We start from the raw sequence: 17,093 nt of genomic DNA, 5'->3' as shown, positions 1-17,093 counted from the left end.
ATTCCGTTAACACGGATTTCATATGGCTCTACACACAAGGTCCATTGATCAGGAGCCGGCTGAAAGGCCTAACTACAGCTCCACACCAGCTCCACGCAATACAAGTCAGCAGACTCACAGGCCTACAGCGCATCTGGCCGCACCCCAACTGACAGCCTCCAAGCAACAGCCACCAGCCCAGACGCTTGGGCCAGGACAGGCATCCACCGGGCAGTCCTACAGTGGACCCTCTCAAGCAGAGTCAACCTATAGGGGGCCCAGGCCCACTATACCACACTTGAGCCAGCGAGACCCAAGTCAGTTCGCCAAATTGAAGATCGCTCTAGAGAACCTGTTGCCAGCCGATGCAACAGAGCTCTTCAAGTACCAAATACTAACAGATCACCTCAAGCTGGAGGAAGCGAGTCTAGTAGCGGACTCATACCTCCACTCTGCCACGCCGTATTCAGATACCATGGCAGCTCTGAATGAACGGTTCGGGCAACCACACCAGGTGGCACTAAAGAAGATCGCCAGTGTCATGGACTCCCCTGATATCCACCGCGGTGACGCCGCAGCCTTTGAGAGGTTTGCCTTACAAGTTCAGTCGTTGGTGGGACTGCTGAAGACCCTTGGCCGAGAAGGCGAGAGTGAGCTAGGCTGTGGGTCTCATGTAGCACGCCTGCTCAGTAAGCTGCCCCCTGAAATGAGATCAGACTTTCGTCGCTCCATGATCCACCGCCCAGGTGCCATGTACTCACTTCAGGACTTTGCTGCGTGGCTCCAGTGCGAGTCTTGGTGCCAAGACTTTGATGGCCAGTCATTTAGCAAAGGGCAGAACGAAACCCAGAACCAGAAGTCAGAGAGTCGTCAGGGAAAGCGTTCAATATCTGTCCTCCTTGGAGCTGAAGATACGACACACCCTGCTGGGAAGAACGCTAAAGCAAAGGTGTATTGTCCCTACTGCGACAATGATGCACATTACCTGAACCAGTGTTCAGCCATCCAGAAGCTCACTAAGGCACAAATCACTGAGTGGATCCGCTCCAACCACAAATGCTGGCGCTGTGGAAGGTCCCATCGGGCGGCACAGTGCACCCTCAAAAAGCCCTGTGGCATCTGCCAGGGCAAACATTTGCAAGTCCTGCATGAGGTCAACAGCAGGGCTCCTAAGGAGGAGCCAACAGACCAGAGTGCGCCAACAGAACAGAGTGCACCCGCTGTCTACACACTCTACCTAGATCGACCAACAGGCCGCAACCGCGTACTGCTGAAGGTCATCAGAGTAATCCTGCGTCACGGTAAACGCACCCTAGATACCTATGCCATATTGGATGACGGGGCCGAGCGCACGATGCTCCTTCCAGCTGCAGCAGAGAAGCTTGGCCTACAGGGCACGCCAGAGAATCTCGCCCTCAGAACCATCCGTCAGGATGTCCAAACGCTTCAAGGCGCATCGGTATCATTCCGTGTTTCCCCTGCTTCACAGCCCAAGAGAAGCTTCCCTATCAGTGGAGCCTTCACCGCAACTCGCCTAGGATTGGCTGATCATTCCTATCCTGTATCCAGCCTGCAGAAGAGGTACAAACACCTTGCAGGTCTTCCCTTAGAGCAGTTCTATAATGTCCGCCCACTCATCCTCATTGGAGCCGACCACCCACATCTCATCACCCCGAACAAGCCAGTGCGGTTGGGTCCGCCGGGGGGACCAGCGGCCATAAGAACGAGATTGGGGTGGGTGCTACAAGGCCCCACTGGGATGGTGGAACAACAGTCACGGCCACAGCAGTGCCTCCTGACGATGACAGTCCCAGACAAGTGGCCAATGAAGCCAACCGCCTCAGCCGAGGAAGAGGAGTCAGAACTCCGTAAGTCAACCTTCTGCGAAGTCACATCCACAGTGACTGACCCGCAAGTTCCAGACGCAGACCAGTGTAACACCCGGAGGGAGCTCCTTGATGTTACCCCAGTGAAGCGGGCGCTTCACGGGGCGGCAGACCAACATAGTACAGCTGCCGACTATCAGAAAGCTGACAGTGACACCCTCATCTTCCAGCAAGCCCAAGGGGATAGCATCCCAGATGAGCTGCGTCTCTTGAGAGCCAACAAGCCTGTTCCATCTAGTAGCTGCCTTCCAACTCCACCCCCGGAGTTCGACAAGTCTGATGATATCATCAGAGTCGGTGGGAGACTACAAAGATCGGAAGACCAGGAGCCAGCCACCCTGCACCCCATTGTGCAAAATTCAAGCCGCCCTGCCGGTGAACTCCTGATGCAGGAGTACGACAGGCGTCTGTGTCACCCTCGCCCAGAGCGGGTGTTTGCAGAGATGTGCCGCACACTGTGGATCCTCCGAGGGCGTGAGGCTATCCGTCGCCAGAAGCACGCCTGTGAAGAGTGCAGTCGATGGAAGTCTCGACCGCCAATCCCCAAGATGGCTGACCTACCAGCTGCCCGCAGTGGGCAAAGTCTCCTGTTGATGGGGCGGCTCGACGGATCCCTTCCTCAAGTTGTGTATCCAGATAAAGAGCTCCGCTGCAGACGCAGGTGGAGGCACTTTCGGATCTTGCCAGATCACTTCTTAACAAGTTTCATCAGGCGTTACGAACCTGCATTGCAAGGCAGCCAGAAGTGGCACGCCACCAAGGACAGTCTCACTGAGGACACAGTTGTCATGCTGGTGGCCCCTCGGCCTCCCCCAGTGGGCAGACTTTTGTTTAAGCAAATAGCTTCCGCTATTTGGGGGCGGCTGTACAAAAGGCTGCCAGTGAGAGAGTTAAGTGTGTGTGCTCGTTAAGGGTGTGCACAGGTCATCATGACCCTAATCCTGCTTGCACGCACCTGCGGTTAATCAGCGCTTCTTTGATCGTTCAGAGCGTGCGGTGTCACATCAAACAAATTGCTCTGACGGTTCAGACGGACGGTCAGAAGCGTGTCGCAGTTCTCAGACATTGTGCTCGAATACACTCTAAGTTTCTGTGCGTTAATGCAAAATGTAAGTCCTGTGTTTACTATTTAAACGCCATTCATTTGTGTGGAATGTGCCCTTGATGTTCCGTTTTGTAACGCTGTTTGGGCGTCGGTAATGGCGTTTGATTGACAGTAGTATGACGGTGGCAAGCGTTTCCTTATTTGTCTTAGTTCATTGTCTGTAACCAAATGAACCCCAGTCAATAATTATATTATGTTGTAAGTGCATTGAAGCACTGTTATGTTTACACTGTTTGTGGCTGAGTAGTTTCAAGTGTAATTGAACACTGGGTATTAGGCCTAAGTATAAGTTCATCCTGAATATATATGTGTATAATCCATGTGGTATATGTATGCTGCTCATTGTCAAGCATTGTCAGTGTGATATCCTTCATTTCATTGTGAATGTATGTAGCTTAGACAATAATTCATGATGTATGCAAGCATAATGCCTTTGTCACATATATTATTGTTACTGTAATTATTTACTTTATTATTGCAGACACCACACACAACAGTGTTGTACTGTACTGTGCTCATTGAAGTCTTCAGTAAAATCCTTAAATGAGAGAAGTTGTCTGTCCTGTGTTCTAATCGACACCCCTGGGTGAAGTGTGGAAGCTAGACCAGCAAGCCACTACAAACCAGTCCCTATACAGTCCTTTTCTTAACCCTCACTAACAGTAGTGCAAGGCAAAGGCAAGGCAAGGCAAGGCATGGCCAGGCAAGGCAAACAGCGCTAAGGAAATGTAAACAACACGTGGTACAGTAAGACATTAAGGGTCCTAATTTGTCACTGTTAAACCTGCTGACCATTAGCCGTGAATGTCGGCCTTTTACCTGTGAATTAGGGATAAGGGAGCTGCCACTGTCCCTAACGGTATTTTGCGCCCGCTATACCCGCTATTCATTATGCCGACTCCACTATTTGTGCCTAGAGGTGTGACCTTAGGCGTGTTGCATTATCCCCAAAATTGCTATTTTGACCACACACGTTTGGGAAAGTGTATAGTACCATCTAAAACCACCCGCAAGGCCAACTTGGTTTGGTAGAGCGCACGCCTGCAATGGATGTTCTGGAGACGGCCTGGGCGCACAGCACGGAACACCATTTAAAGGATCCCTCTCTCTATTATTTCTCAACAAATGTCTGTGATTCTATTTTTTCTATAATCAGCAGAAGGGAGAGTGTCAATTCCTTGTGTCAATCGTGTTTATGATAGTCTATTCAAAGAAGACAATTTGTGCGTCGCGCAATGCAATGCTCTCCAAATTACACACGTCAGTTTTATTCATCGATTACGCAGGAAATAATGAACTGATAACACAAATAAAACATTCTCTCTAATCAGTAACATGTAGGTGATACGTATGTCTATCAAAGGTGGTTTTATTGAAAGGCAATCAAAGGCTAGAGTTTAGAAAGCAAACATTGGGTGTTTGATGTCCATGTTAAATCCCAACAGTGCGCTGTTGCGGTTGCCAGCGTTTGCGAGAGGAATAATTAACCAGGTCTATGAAAACAAGCCCAAAAGAAGCGACTATAATAGGCCACATGAGCACTTCAATCCTATATATGTCATCCATTAAACAATGTGCATATTTATATATATGTTTGAAAACAGTCCTAGGGTTTCCATTGTGGTCCTATGTATAATAAGGCAAGGCAAGGCAAGGCAGTATCAATCCTGTTAGAAATATCAACCCTGTTAGAAAATATCAACCCTGGACATGACAGCTGACCCTAAACACACAGAAAGCAGAGTGTTACAATTATTTGTGTAAAACTGGACCATACGGGTCCATATTTGCTTTTAGCTGACTCTTTGGTTGATTTTTAAGTCCTCACTGTATTGCCTATTTTAATGTTTTATGCTTTTGCTTTTATTTTATTTTATTTTTTGTTTGCTTTATTGTTAAATTGGTTGTAACTGTAACTGTATTCTTGCTCTGTAAAGCACTTTGCGCTGCATTTCATGTCATGAAAGGTGCTATACAAATAAAGTTTATTATTATTATTATTATTATATGTCTCAGAATGAACAGATTTTACTAATGCTATTACCCTGTGTAACCCTATATCTCATTGGACGGTACTTTTTGTACCGAATAAATCCTATAGGTTGACATTACAACACCATACCAAGAGGGGCAGTCCACTCAGAGAGTGGGCGGGCTCTATGGTATGGAACCAGGCTAGTGTTAAATAGCTCTATATTGTGACTGAAATCATTGTTATAGAGTGTTTGTTCAGTAACATGGGTCTCCCCGTCTCTCCAGCTCTTTAATAAACAAAAAATGCATTTTCAGGTGGGGCGCCAATTTCATCTAATCCAGAGAGAGAAGGTCAGAGTACCCGTTCACCAGCTTCAAGTTTTGTGTTCCAGTTCCAATTTTGTCTGCTTAGTTTCATGTGTTTATTCCTACAACTTTACAGTGTTTGTTTTGTGTGTGTGTGTGTGTGTGTGTGTGTGTGTGTGTGTGTGTGTGTGTGTGTGTGTGTGTGTGTGTGTGTGTGTGTGTGTGAGTGTACTGTATGTGTACATTGTATATAAATGAACAAAAATCATGGCAAACCAAAAGAAAACTCACTGTTGGACACACCCCTCCTCCAATGAAATGAGGAACACACACACACACACACGCACACGCACACGCGCACGTGCACACACGTGCACACACGCACTTACGCGTGCACGCACGCACGCACACACACACACACTGTGTACCAGTAAGACTCCCTAATCGGGAGATAAGCGACCGTAGGTCACATGTATACAGAAGAGGGCTGTAACGGCGATTGGTTCCTAGTTGTGTGGGCAATGTATAGTTTTGTTTGGTGGTCTAAGAAATGTGGTGGCAGGCATGTTGATGACATGAGTGTACACATACTGTGTAGTGTGTAGCAATTTGCGTGTTTTTAGGGGCAAAACTGTAGGAGTAGTGGGCAAAAATGTGTTGTGAAAAGCGGCCTGAAGGTGGCGCTAGAAGAGGGCCATGTGAGAAATTAGGGGTGGGGTGTCCGCGTTGCCTTGGCGGACGAATAGGTACCGGCCGCGGCTCTCCCGGACGCTCCTAGCCCGAGTTACGGCATTTTATGTGAGCTGCAGTGGCAGGGGGTCCTCCACTGGGGGCGCCAGCACTTTTGCATCCGTTCTGGAGCACCAGGAGTGGGTGGTCCCCGGGAATGCCCCGTGAGCAGCCCCGTTGGGGTGGTCATTTGGTAATTTGTCCACATGTGCTCATTTTTTACACTTGGGGGTCCCCGAGGCAGCTGGGGGTCCCTGGAGCTCCGGGGGTCCTTGGAGGGTGTAGTTTGGCAGGTAAGGAGTGTGTGTGCAAAATCTGGCATGGATCGGGGCAACGGGTGCGGAGATATGAGCAGGGCAAAAGTGTGACGGGACGTGTGTGACGGAGGGACGCACGGACACCTGGAGCAGGTTTCTATAGTAAATGCGACCTACGGTCGCAATAATGTTGTGTTAACGTTCAGTATTATTGTTATTGTTTTCTGTCCAAATATTTAAACAAATTGTAGGCTACTTTAATGTTTTGGTAACATTGTTCTAGAAACTTCCATGCCAAGAAAACACTTTGAATTGAAATGAAAAACAGAACAGACATACAGACAGACAGACCATATGATTTCAGTTCTGTTTTCACATGATCATATTGTTTTTATGAATACAAACGTGGTTCCCATGACAGCAATCCCATCTGAATTGAGAGAGAGAGAGAGAGAGAGAGAGAGAGAGAGAGAGAGAGAGAGAGAGAGAGAGAGAGAGAGAGAGAGAGAGAGAGAGAGAGAGAGAGAGAGAGAGAGAGAGAGAGAGAGAGAGAGAGAGAGAGAGAGAGTAAAGAGTTAAATGGGCTACTGCTAGGAGTCATCACAGGATCAGTGTTGCCACGTCTGCTTATAAGCGAGTAAAGCGACTTTGGTCTTGTTTTTTTCTGTAAAATTGCTTTTAAATATTGGTAGTTGTGGGTTGTGTTTTTCAGGGGTTGTTTCTAAAGTGTAGTTACTTATGTGGGCTTGCTTCTAAAGTGTGCTTAATTGGGCTTGTTTCTAAAGTGTGCTTATTTGGGCTTGTTTCTAAAGTGTGCTTATTTGGGCTTGCTTCCTATTGTTGTTTAAACAGGTGGTTCTCAAACATTTTCATGTCAAGGGCCCCCCAAATGTATATTTACGTGGCCGCATCTGAAAATCTGAAAGCATTTTGTACCAGGGACCCCCATACAAATACATTCCAAATATTGCAAATATAGACGATCTACAAGCTCACGTGTTGTGAGCTTGTAGATCTATTTTCAAACTGATTTTGATGTATGCTAGCATTAAATCGTTTAGATTTTAGCTGGGAGTGGGGACCCTGTGTGTGTGTGTGTGTGTGTGTGTGTGTGTGTGTGTGTGTGTGTGTGTGTGTGTGTGTGTGTGTGTGTGTGTGAGAGAGATGCGTGTGTGTGTGTGTGTGAGATGCGTGTGCGTGCGTGCTCATGATCATGTCACTTCTTTTGGGCTTGTTTTCATATGTATAGCGCAGGGGTCTTCAACGTTTTCAGGCCAAGGACCCCCTAGCTGAGAGAGAGATGAAGCAGGGACCCCCTACTCTATATTGTATAAAATTGTGTTTCAGATTAAAGTTTTTTTTTTACTTAGTCTGCTCTTTTTTCCCTCTACACCTATATAGCCTCTTTGCCAAAAATAGCCGATCTACAAGCTCTCAACGCCTCGCGCTGCTTGTAGATCTGCTATTTTCGGCTAATGTTCCCCTCAGAAAAGGAATTCTAGGGTTCAAGTGGTTAATGTAAAAAAAAAAAATCCTATCACACAAAGATTTGGCGGACCCCCAATAGTAGCTCTGAGGACCCCCTAGGGGTCCCGGACCCCCTGTTGAAGACCCCTGGTATAGCGTTTACTTTTGCTTGTTTCTCTCGCAAAATCTATCTGGCAACCCTGGAGCAGATCCGCCTCTAGCTCCTCCTCCTCTCCTCTAGCCTCCGTTTCGTGTTTGAAATAGAAAGAGTAACATTGGAAGAGACCGGAGGATCTCTCTCTCTCTCTCTCTCTCTGTTTCTCTGTTTAAAGGACACTTGGAGGAGACTAGGACACCGTTTGTCTCTGTTTAAATAAACTGAGGAGGCTGAACGCTTGACAGCAACAACACTGTCTGTGTTTCCACAGACTGTGTGGTGTGGAGGCTGAGCACCTGACCGCTCCATGACGGACAGAGCTGTCCAATAGAGGGAGACACTGGGCACACAGAACGCTTTTCTCTGTGTTTAAATATTGTGGACACGCCACACGCACGCACAGAGCAAATAGCTGGATTATGAACGGTACACACTAGAGCAGGCTGGACGGCGCTATACATGCATGGCGGAGGAGGAACAATTCTACGCCAGCTGAATTATTATACACAACGTCATAATGATCAACTATTACGTCATATGATACACGTGCAGCGAGGTGCCGGAGAAGCGACGAGCTGCTTGTTATTGTTATTACAGCAGTTCAACCATCAGTCAGTCAGTCACTCAGTCAGTCAGTCAGCTCCAGGAGGAGAGCAGGAGGACCCAGCGTATTGAAGAGAGAACCCCGCTTGAGGTGCAGCTTCCAGCGGGGAGTGTGTGTGTGTGGCAGTAGCCGGTAAAAGGCAGCTTCCAGCGGGGAGTGTGTATGGCAGTAAGCGGTAAAAGGCAGCTTCCAGCGGGGAGTGTGTGTGGCAGTAGCCGGTAGAAAGGCAGCTTCCAGCGGGGAGTGTGTGTGGCAGTAGCCGGTAGAAAGGCAGCGTCCAGCGGGGAGTGTGTGTGGCAGTAGCCGGTAGAAAGGCAGCTTCCAGCGGGGAGTGTGTGTGTGGCAGTAGCCGGTAGAAAGGCAGCGTCCAGCGGGGAGTGTGTGTGGCAGTAGCCGGTAGAAAGGCAGCTTCCAGCGGGGAGTGTGTGTGGCAGTAGCCGGTAGAAAGACAGCTTCCAGCGGGGAGTGTGTATGGCAGTAACCGGTAAAAGGCAGCTTCCAGCGGGGAGTGTGTGTGGCAGTAGCCGGTAGAAAGGCAGCGTCCAGCGGGGAGTGTGTGTGGCAGTAGCCGGTAGAAAGGCAGCTTCCAGCGGGGAGTGTGTGTACTGTGAACTGTTCCCGCTCATTTTTGATTGATTGCATATATCTTTAGACAGAAATGCAAACAGCACGGGTACAGTCAAACACTTAGTCTAAAAGGATAACAACAAAAAAAGTCCAGTGGACTTGTTTCCATTGAGGTCCTATATATTCAATTCATCAACATAGCATTAAAAAAAACACCAAATTACAATATCATCACACATATAAAACACTATATGTACAGAGTAGGACAAAAAGGGGGGAGGAATCGTGATGGATGTGGGGTCGAACTTGGCGTAGAGCAGCAAAGTGAAGCACGTGCAGCAATACAACCAGCTGTTGTTTCCTCACTACTTTATAAACCATAGCATTGTTAAGTAAACAATGTGATTGACTGAGTACTTTATTAACACGATTGTTGACAGCTAGTACAGTCAAAAGTTATTGCTAAGAGGAGGATAGCGCACATTGTGGTCCGTTGTAACAACAATAACAACAACAACAACAAACAGACTTTAGATACATAGAGTGTGCCTCTTCTCCTTCTTTCGGCTAATTCCATCAGGGTTCGCCACATCGGTCATCCGCCTCTGTTCTCTGTCTCTCTCTCTCACTCACTCACAGACAGACAGACAGACAGACAGACAGACAGACAGACATGGTCTGCCGTCTACAGCGAGCGTGTGGCGGGTGTCATGCTTCCTCTCCTTCTTCTCCTTCTTCAATGGTAACATTGTTGTTGGTGCTTGTATTTGTTCACTTGAGTGACGCTAAAACCCTGCCTGGGGAATCCCGCCATCTTCATCATCAGCAGCCAGGGGAATCCCACCTGACCCTGACGGAGACTCACCGGGACCCTGCCGGAGGAGAACACCCTAGTAAGAACACACACACACACACACACACACACACACACACACACACACACACACACACACACACACACACACACACACACACACACACACACACACACACACACACACACACACACACTTCTGCCGCTCTAGGTAGATTACTGGTGTTGCTGAACGTGACTGATATTCCTCAGCCAATAGATGCATAGAATGAATGTGACTGATATTCCTCAGCCAATAGATGCATAGAATGAATGTGACTGATATTCCTCAGCCAATAGATGCATAAAATGAATGTGACTGATATTCCTCAGCCAATAGATGGATAGAATGAATGTGACTGATATTCCTCAGCCAGAAGATGGATATTTGTTTTAAAGTCTGACCTGCCAATACCGGTTTTACCGATAACGATTTTCTATCTAAGAACTAGACATGTCTAACTAGATTTTTTCAGGCCGAGTACAAGTACTTAATTTTGTGTATTTGCCAATACAGAGTACCAATAAGATTAAACCAGGAAAAGAACACTTATGCCATATCACAATAGTACAATATCCAAAATCACAGACGATATCCAGTCTAATATCATGATATGGCTATAATATTGATGCCCTAACTATGCAACAAAAGGCCTAAAGTGATTACAAAAAGAAGAAAATGAAATACTGTAGCCCAGGGGTCTTCAACAGGGGGTTCGGGATCCCTAGGGGGTCCTCAAAGTTACTAAAGGGGGGCCGCCAAATCTTTGTGTGATATGATAAATATGTTTTTACATTAACCACTTGAACCCTAGCATCCCTTTTCTGAGGAGAACTTAAGCCAAAAATAGTAGATCTACAAGCTCCCACCGCCTCTCACTGCGAGGCATTGTGAGCTTGCAGATTGGCTATTTTTGGCAAAGAGGTAGGCAGACCAAGTAAAAAAAAATGTTTCATCTGAAACACAATTTTATACAATATAGAGGGAGTCCCTGTTTGATCTCTCTCTCAGCTAGGGGGTCCTTGGCCAGAAAAACGTTGAAGACCCCTGCTGTAGCTTATCATTTTTTAAATTTAATTGTTTTCAAGGTGATACATTTACCTTATGTCTCTCTAGTCTAGTCTCTTGCCTTTCAATGATATCAAAGGCAAAATATTACCTTATGTCACTGTTTTGGCTTGTTTTAACCTCTGGGACGTAAAATGTTAAACTGCTCTCTGTTGCTCAGTGGACTTTATTAAACTTTCGGACAAGTCTTAGTGAGCTTTAATAGGCTTCAGCTGGATAGAAAGATTACAAGACGTCTGTAGGCACAGGAATTAAACCAGTGGTGTGGATGGATGATATGATCACAACGTCTTTTTGAGTTGTCGTTGGAAGCTGCCTACTGCAATAAGGACTTACTGTCTGTATGGGAGAAGACAACACACACACCGTCCGTGCCGAAGTTGTACTGTCTTTTCAGCAACATATGCAAAGGACAGAGGGGGGTGATTTTTCTTTGGAACTGGCTAAAATAATAGGGATGTTTATAGGCAGTTTTTGTTTCTGTAGCCTGCATCAGCTTTTGCAATGCTGTTGTCTGTCACTAAAGTAAAAGTAACTTCAACTGCATGGACCGTCTGAGAAGCCTGGTGACGCACTTACTGCCTTTAAATTCTCCGTGATTGACGGACCGACAGTCACAGCATTGACTAGGCTATAGCTGCACGCATCATTATGGATTATAATATATTCCATAATATATATATTTGATATATGTATCCTTATATATAAGGTAATCAGCACCATCTGTAGGCTCTCACTTAGCCCTGGTCCAGAGTGTTAGTGAGTTCTCTCTAACATCCTGGCAGGCGCTGGGCTCTGCGCTTGTACAAGGAATAGTCTCTATGCACAGCAGCCATTTTGGAGAGAAATTGGGCCTCTTCTTACTTCCTTCACAGGTGTTACCAATGCTACTAATGAAGGCTCTGTTCCATTCTGGTCAAACAGGGTCAGGGTGCTGATATTGTGTATGTTGGATCACTAGAAATACTAGTGGGTCTCAAAGTGTGGTCCAGGGACCCTCATGGTTCCTTGAGAGGGTGTAACTTGAAATTAGAAAGTTTCTGAGAGCCACTCTGCTACACTAAATGGAACAGAGCCTTCTGTTCCATTTACTACACTATACCGCATATTATATTATCTTAAACATTTTTATATTATTCCATTATATACTGCATACACACTATTGCTGTACTATATTATACTATCATATGCTAGTATCTTACACTATTATATTTGCTATTATTGTTATTGTTACTGCTTGCACTGTATCTCTTTCTGTCTCTCCTCTGTCTCTCCCTTTCTCTCTCTCTTCTTTCCCCCAACACGGTCGAGGCAGAAGGCCCCCGCCCTAGAGCCTAGGGTCTGCCTGACGTTTCTTCCTGTTGAATTAAGAGGGAGTTTTTCGTTGCCACTGTCGCAAAATTGCTTGCTCAGGGTGGGATGTTGGGTCTCTTCTCTACATGTAAAGTGTCTTGAGACAACTTGTTGTGATTTGACACTTTAATAAAATTGAATTGAATTGAATTGAATTCATTAGTGTCATTGGTAACACCTGTGAAGTAAGCAAGGAAGGGGCCCAATTTCTGTCCAATATGGCTATCAGAGCGATGTGGTGGATGCGTTTAACGCATATTGCCAATCAGCTGTGTAACATTAGCAGGTTAACGATGGCTCGTTGAGCCTATGCATTTGACCCTGATTTGGCAACCAGGGCCTCTGGCTCCTAGGCGGGCTCACTAACCACTCAGCTATGGCCGCCCTATGGCAGCTGTAAGTAACCGGTTGTCTATCGTCTGTGTCTTGTGTATGTTTAATAGCCAACTGAATGTTTTCTGTAGCCTAGAGATATCATATCAATTAATTCCCTGAAGAGGGTAGACCCTAGCCTGGCTCCACCCCCTGAATCCTTTGCTTCGCATTCAGGGTCTGGTGACGCTGTCGAAGGCGGGTGTTTCTCGGTTGAAAATCTGTACTGACAAATTGGGATCGGGATAATCCAGTATGAACCAATCGCGTTGGTTCATAGTGGAGTCCCACTTTGGCCACGCCCCCATCTCAGAAATCGGCTGCATTGAGAGGGCTTTCAGACTGAATAATGGAGTGAAACGAAATGAAAATTCAGGCTGAGTGTCAGGCTAGGTAGACCCTCTCCCTCATGCTAAACTTAAAGTGACTTATAAGGTTCCACTTCTCCTCAAAAAGACAACTTTATTTTCCTTTCTCAATGACAAGCCTAATATTATTATATTTTGGCTATGTGCAATAACTGCAAGCCAATGTTCATAGGCATTGTCAGTATTTGTCTTCATGATTTCTTGAATTCCTATTTATTTAGTTGCCAATAATTCCACTGTAAGCCAGTGCTTTCAGTCTTTTATTGCTACACAATAAATAGTAAAAATAAATTCTACATTCATAAATAATACAAAATAAAATAATAATAATGATTAAAAGGTTCTGATTAAATGTATTCTATTGGTCAAAGCTATGTTAAATCCACCTTTGTCCACTACTAATATTTCTTACCATAAGGTGTGCTAATACTACAGATTCATCCCCCCCGGTGACAAAACCGCCCCAGGGGGCACCGAACGGGTCCAAGCACCACGTAAGGTGTGAATTTTTGTGGGACTCATACAATGTCCCTGGGACCCATCTAAAAGACCACCCTTGGGTCCCAGGACCCGTTACATTGAAAACCTAGCAACATCACTGCTGTTTGTATGCGTGTGCCAACCAGCAATATGGAGATTGTGAAATGATGTAATAGTTTTAGATTTTTGCGTTTTTTTTTTTTTTTTTTTTAGACATTTGATGAATTTATGTTTTATGTAGTTCTGTGAAGTTGTGATTTTGTGTAGATTCAGTGTTCTTGTGAATTTGGTTGTGATGCCTTAATTCAGCTATTAGGAAGAAGTCTTAGTGGAAGGCATTAGGAGTGAGGGCAATTTCAATGAGGTCTCTTGCAGACATTAGGAGGGAAGGAGTCTCTAGAGATATGAAACGGAGGTCTCAGTAGAGATGGTAGTAGGGAAGAGGGAGTCTCAGTGGAGACAGGAAACGGAGGTCTCAGTAGAGACAGCAGTAGGGAAGAGGGAGTCTGGAGATATGGGAAAGGGGTCTCGGTGAGACATTAGGAGAGAAGGTCTTGGAGGAGAGATAGGAGGGAGTGAATTGAGCATGTTTTTGTGTTTTTGTTTTGTTTTAAATTTAAATGATAAATGTTTGATCTTAGCGGGGAGGTGTTATGACCCTAGGGTCATATTATGTATTTTCCTGTGTTTCCCCCCTCATTGGTGTGTGTTTGTAAATGAGTGGTGAGTGATTTCAGTACCAGCTGGTGTGAATGGTAACTGAGTGGTGGCTGAGTGTGGCTGAGTGTGATTGGCTAACTAGTGTGTGGATTCTCGCAGGTGATTGGCTCCTGTCTACTTGGGCTTCACTATAAAGCTTCCTGCTTCCAGAAGTTAAGATGCCTTTCTCCTAGCCAGCCTCCAAACACCAGTGTGCTGTAATGTGTTAATGTTTATGTGTTCAAAGATTTGTGTGTGGGGGTGAGGAATATCTTATGTATTAGTAGTTGTTTTGTAAATCCCACCCTGAGGTAATATGTAGATGTTGTCATTACATTACATTACATTACAGTCATTTAGCAGATGCTTTTATCCAAAGCGACTTACAATAAATGACTTTTATCTTAAATTAGTAAATACATCCTCAGTGTTTGGGATTTTGAACCTGTGTTGTCTGGCTGTTTGGGGACTGGGAAGGAGGGAGTCCACCTTTGTGTTGCGACCATAGGCTCCCCTAGGTCGGGTCGTAACATGCGTTACTGTGAAAAGTAACTTTTTAGTTACTTAACACATTGGGTGCCAGAGGTTTATTAAAATATTATACGTTCAGTGCCTGCATTTCTTCCATCCACTTACGTTATACGTTTCGTGCTGTAGAAGCCCCGACACGGAAGTGCATGTAAACAAAGAGTGCGTGCGAGACGGCGGAGGGCCCCGCCTAATGCCTGGAACAATAATATTTCCAACACGATCCTCTATTGCAGAGTGATCGCCGATCGAAAACGGCTCGCTTCCACCATGTTAAAAAGAAATGGAGATATTAAGCTTTTAGTCAAGGAGATAACATTGGAAACGCCGACCGGAAGGATTTTTGACATGGAACCACATCCAGCCTATCCTTCTCAGAAACTCCTTGGATGATCCCAAAGTTTCGTTTTAGCACCCCACGTGGGCCCCACGTATAAAAATAGAATTGGGTCAAAAACGGTCCGGACCATTTTCGGCACTCCTCGTTTGGATTCTCAAAAACGGTCCGGACCGTTTATGGCACTCGATGTGTTAAAAAAAAAAAGGGCTCCCATTAATGCCCTTATAGTGTAGCCTTCATTTCAGTACTGTTATTGCATTGGAGAATAATACAATCTGTTGACCAACTTGACATGCATTTGCATCACTGAACTCTGCTAAGCAATGTGGTCTATACCAGGGGTCGCGCTATAGGATTGTAATCTGCTGGTCCCAATGTCCGGAATGATTCAAATTTATCGGACATCTGATAAAAAATACCGGTTTAAGCATTAATTACAAGCAGGTGCGTAAATACAGCCTAAGACTTAGGCCTACAGCATTATATTTTGGATTGAGCTATTTGAACATGAACCACGAGTAATATACACATTATATATACAGTAGTAGCAGGGTCATCTTGCACAAATACATTAATTACCTACATTACCATTTGCGCATGCTGCGTGCGTAATGGTTTCTCAATGATCAATTGCGTTTGAACGCATTTTATAATCAAAGGGCACTGCAAAAAAAATGTGCATTTCAGATTGATCCTTCATAATGTGGCTCAGCTGACCTGTTAGGGTAATACATTATAGACCACTACTCACTCACAGGAGGTACTTGATCATAGCCTATCTAGAGCGTCACACAAAAGCATTACAAGTAGTAGATCTACAAGCTCAGAACGCGGCACAAAGCAAAGTGTCGTAACATACCATATGTCCTATCGATGCAAAGAGGACTTTCTTTTTTTTTCTTTTTTTTTTCTAACTATCTTCCGCTACGTTGCGGTTGAAAATGCCTTTTCATTTTATTTTATGTGGAAACTTTAGAGACTTTTCCTCCCTCCTTTATTAATATAAGCATATGTTTTTGCTGCATTGTGCAGATATGTATTCTTAGTTATTCTCTTTTTATTTGAGGCAGACTATATTTTGAGGGAACACCTATATGATATCTATGGAGAGGGGAATTAAGAGTGAAGAAATTAGGTCAGTACCATACTAAGATGTTGACTTGTTTTCTTTTCCTTCTTGAAGATGATTTTGCTTTTCCATTAGTATTATTATTGTTGTTATTATTATTTACTACTATTAGTGGGACGGATGTCATCAATGTTGACATTGTTAATACTAATATTATCACTATTATTTATCACCCACTCCCCCCTCCCCTCCCCTTTTTACTTCCCAATTAAATATTCTACTGCAACTATTTCTTCTGTAATTAATTCTGTTAATGTAGGCTTTACTGTAGAATAGCCATTTAAGTTCTAAATGGCACTTCCTCTAGTATTGAAATGGTTAATTATAATACTTGAGCTACATATACTTCTCTTGCACAGAGAGAGAGAGAGAGACAGAGACAGAGAGAGAGAGAGAGAGAGAGAGAGAGAGAGAGAGAGAGAGATTGAAGAGAGAGACATGGAAACGGAATAGATTGAAGAGAGAGAGACATGGAAACGGAATAGATTGAGTCATGTTTTTTGCAATTCAACTTAAATGAGTCTGCATCAAGTGAGGCTTGAACCGGCAACCTTGCGGTCGTGAGGCACTCTTAGGTAGCTGCAACACTACCTATAGTGCTATAGCTTTGTCCAGGCTGATATTGTCTGTTGAGGATCACAAACTCTTGCCTTCTGTCATGACCCAAGCCCCTGTTTCACTAACACTAAGATCACTCGTTCACAAACCATTTACCAATGAAGAAATTGTACATCTCCTCAGAACCAAAACTAGTGAAAGTAGCCGATCTACAAGCTCACAAACCATTAAAAGTTGTCAGATTGTACATCGGCTATTTTCACAATGAAGTATGTTATACATTGAAAAAACATACTCTCATTGCTATCTGAAA

General features: G+C 44.9%; 1 protein-coding gene across 4 annotated transcripts in view; it reads left to right on the top strand.

Annotated features, from left to right (window-relative positions):
• The first annotated feature begins 7,996 nt into the window (after nt 1-7,996).
• adam15 (ADAM metallopeptidase domain 15) overlaps nt 7,997-17,093 on the top strand; it is a 104,908-nt gene continuing 95,811 nt past the window's right edge. For 3 of the 4 annotated variants that reach the window (XM_084053201.1, XM_084053200.1, XM_084053202.1), the window contains exon 1: nt 7,997-9,924. In XM_084053201.1, the coding sequence (XP_083909327.1) occupies nt 9,705-9,924 (220 nt within the window). In that variant the 5' untranslated portion in view covers nt 7,997-9,704. The remainder of the gene's footprint in view (nt 9,925-17,093) is intronic. The other variant, XM_084053199.1, reaches the window with a different exon arrangement.

Source organism: Gymnoscopelus microlampas (assembly GCF_963454915.1).
Source record: "Gymnoscopelus microlampas genome assembly, chromosome: 3".
In the NCBI taxonomy this organism is placed as follows: domain Eukaryota; kingdom Metazoa; phylum Chordata; class Actinopteri; order Myctophiformes; family Myctophidae; genus Gymnoscopelus; species Gymnoscopelus microlampas.
The sequence above is the reverse complement of the archived record's forward strand: the minus strand, read 5'-3'. Positions and strand labels throughout refer to the sequence as shown.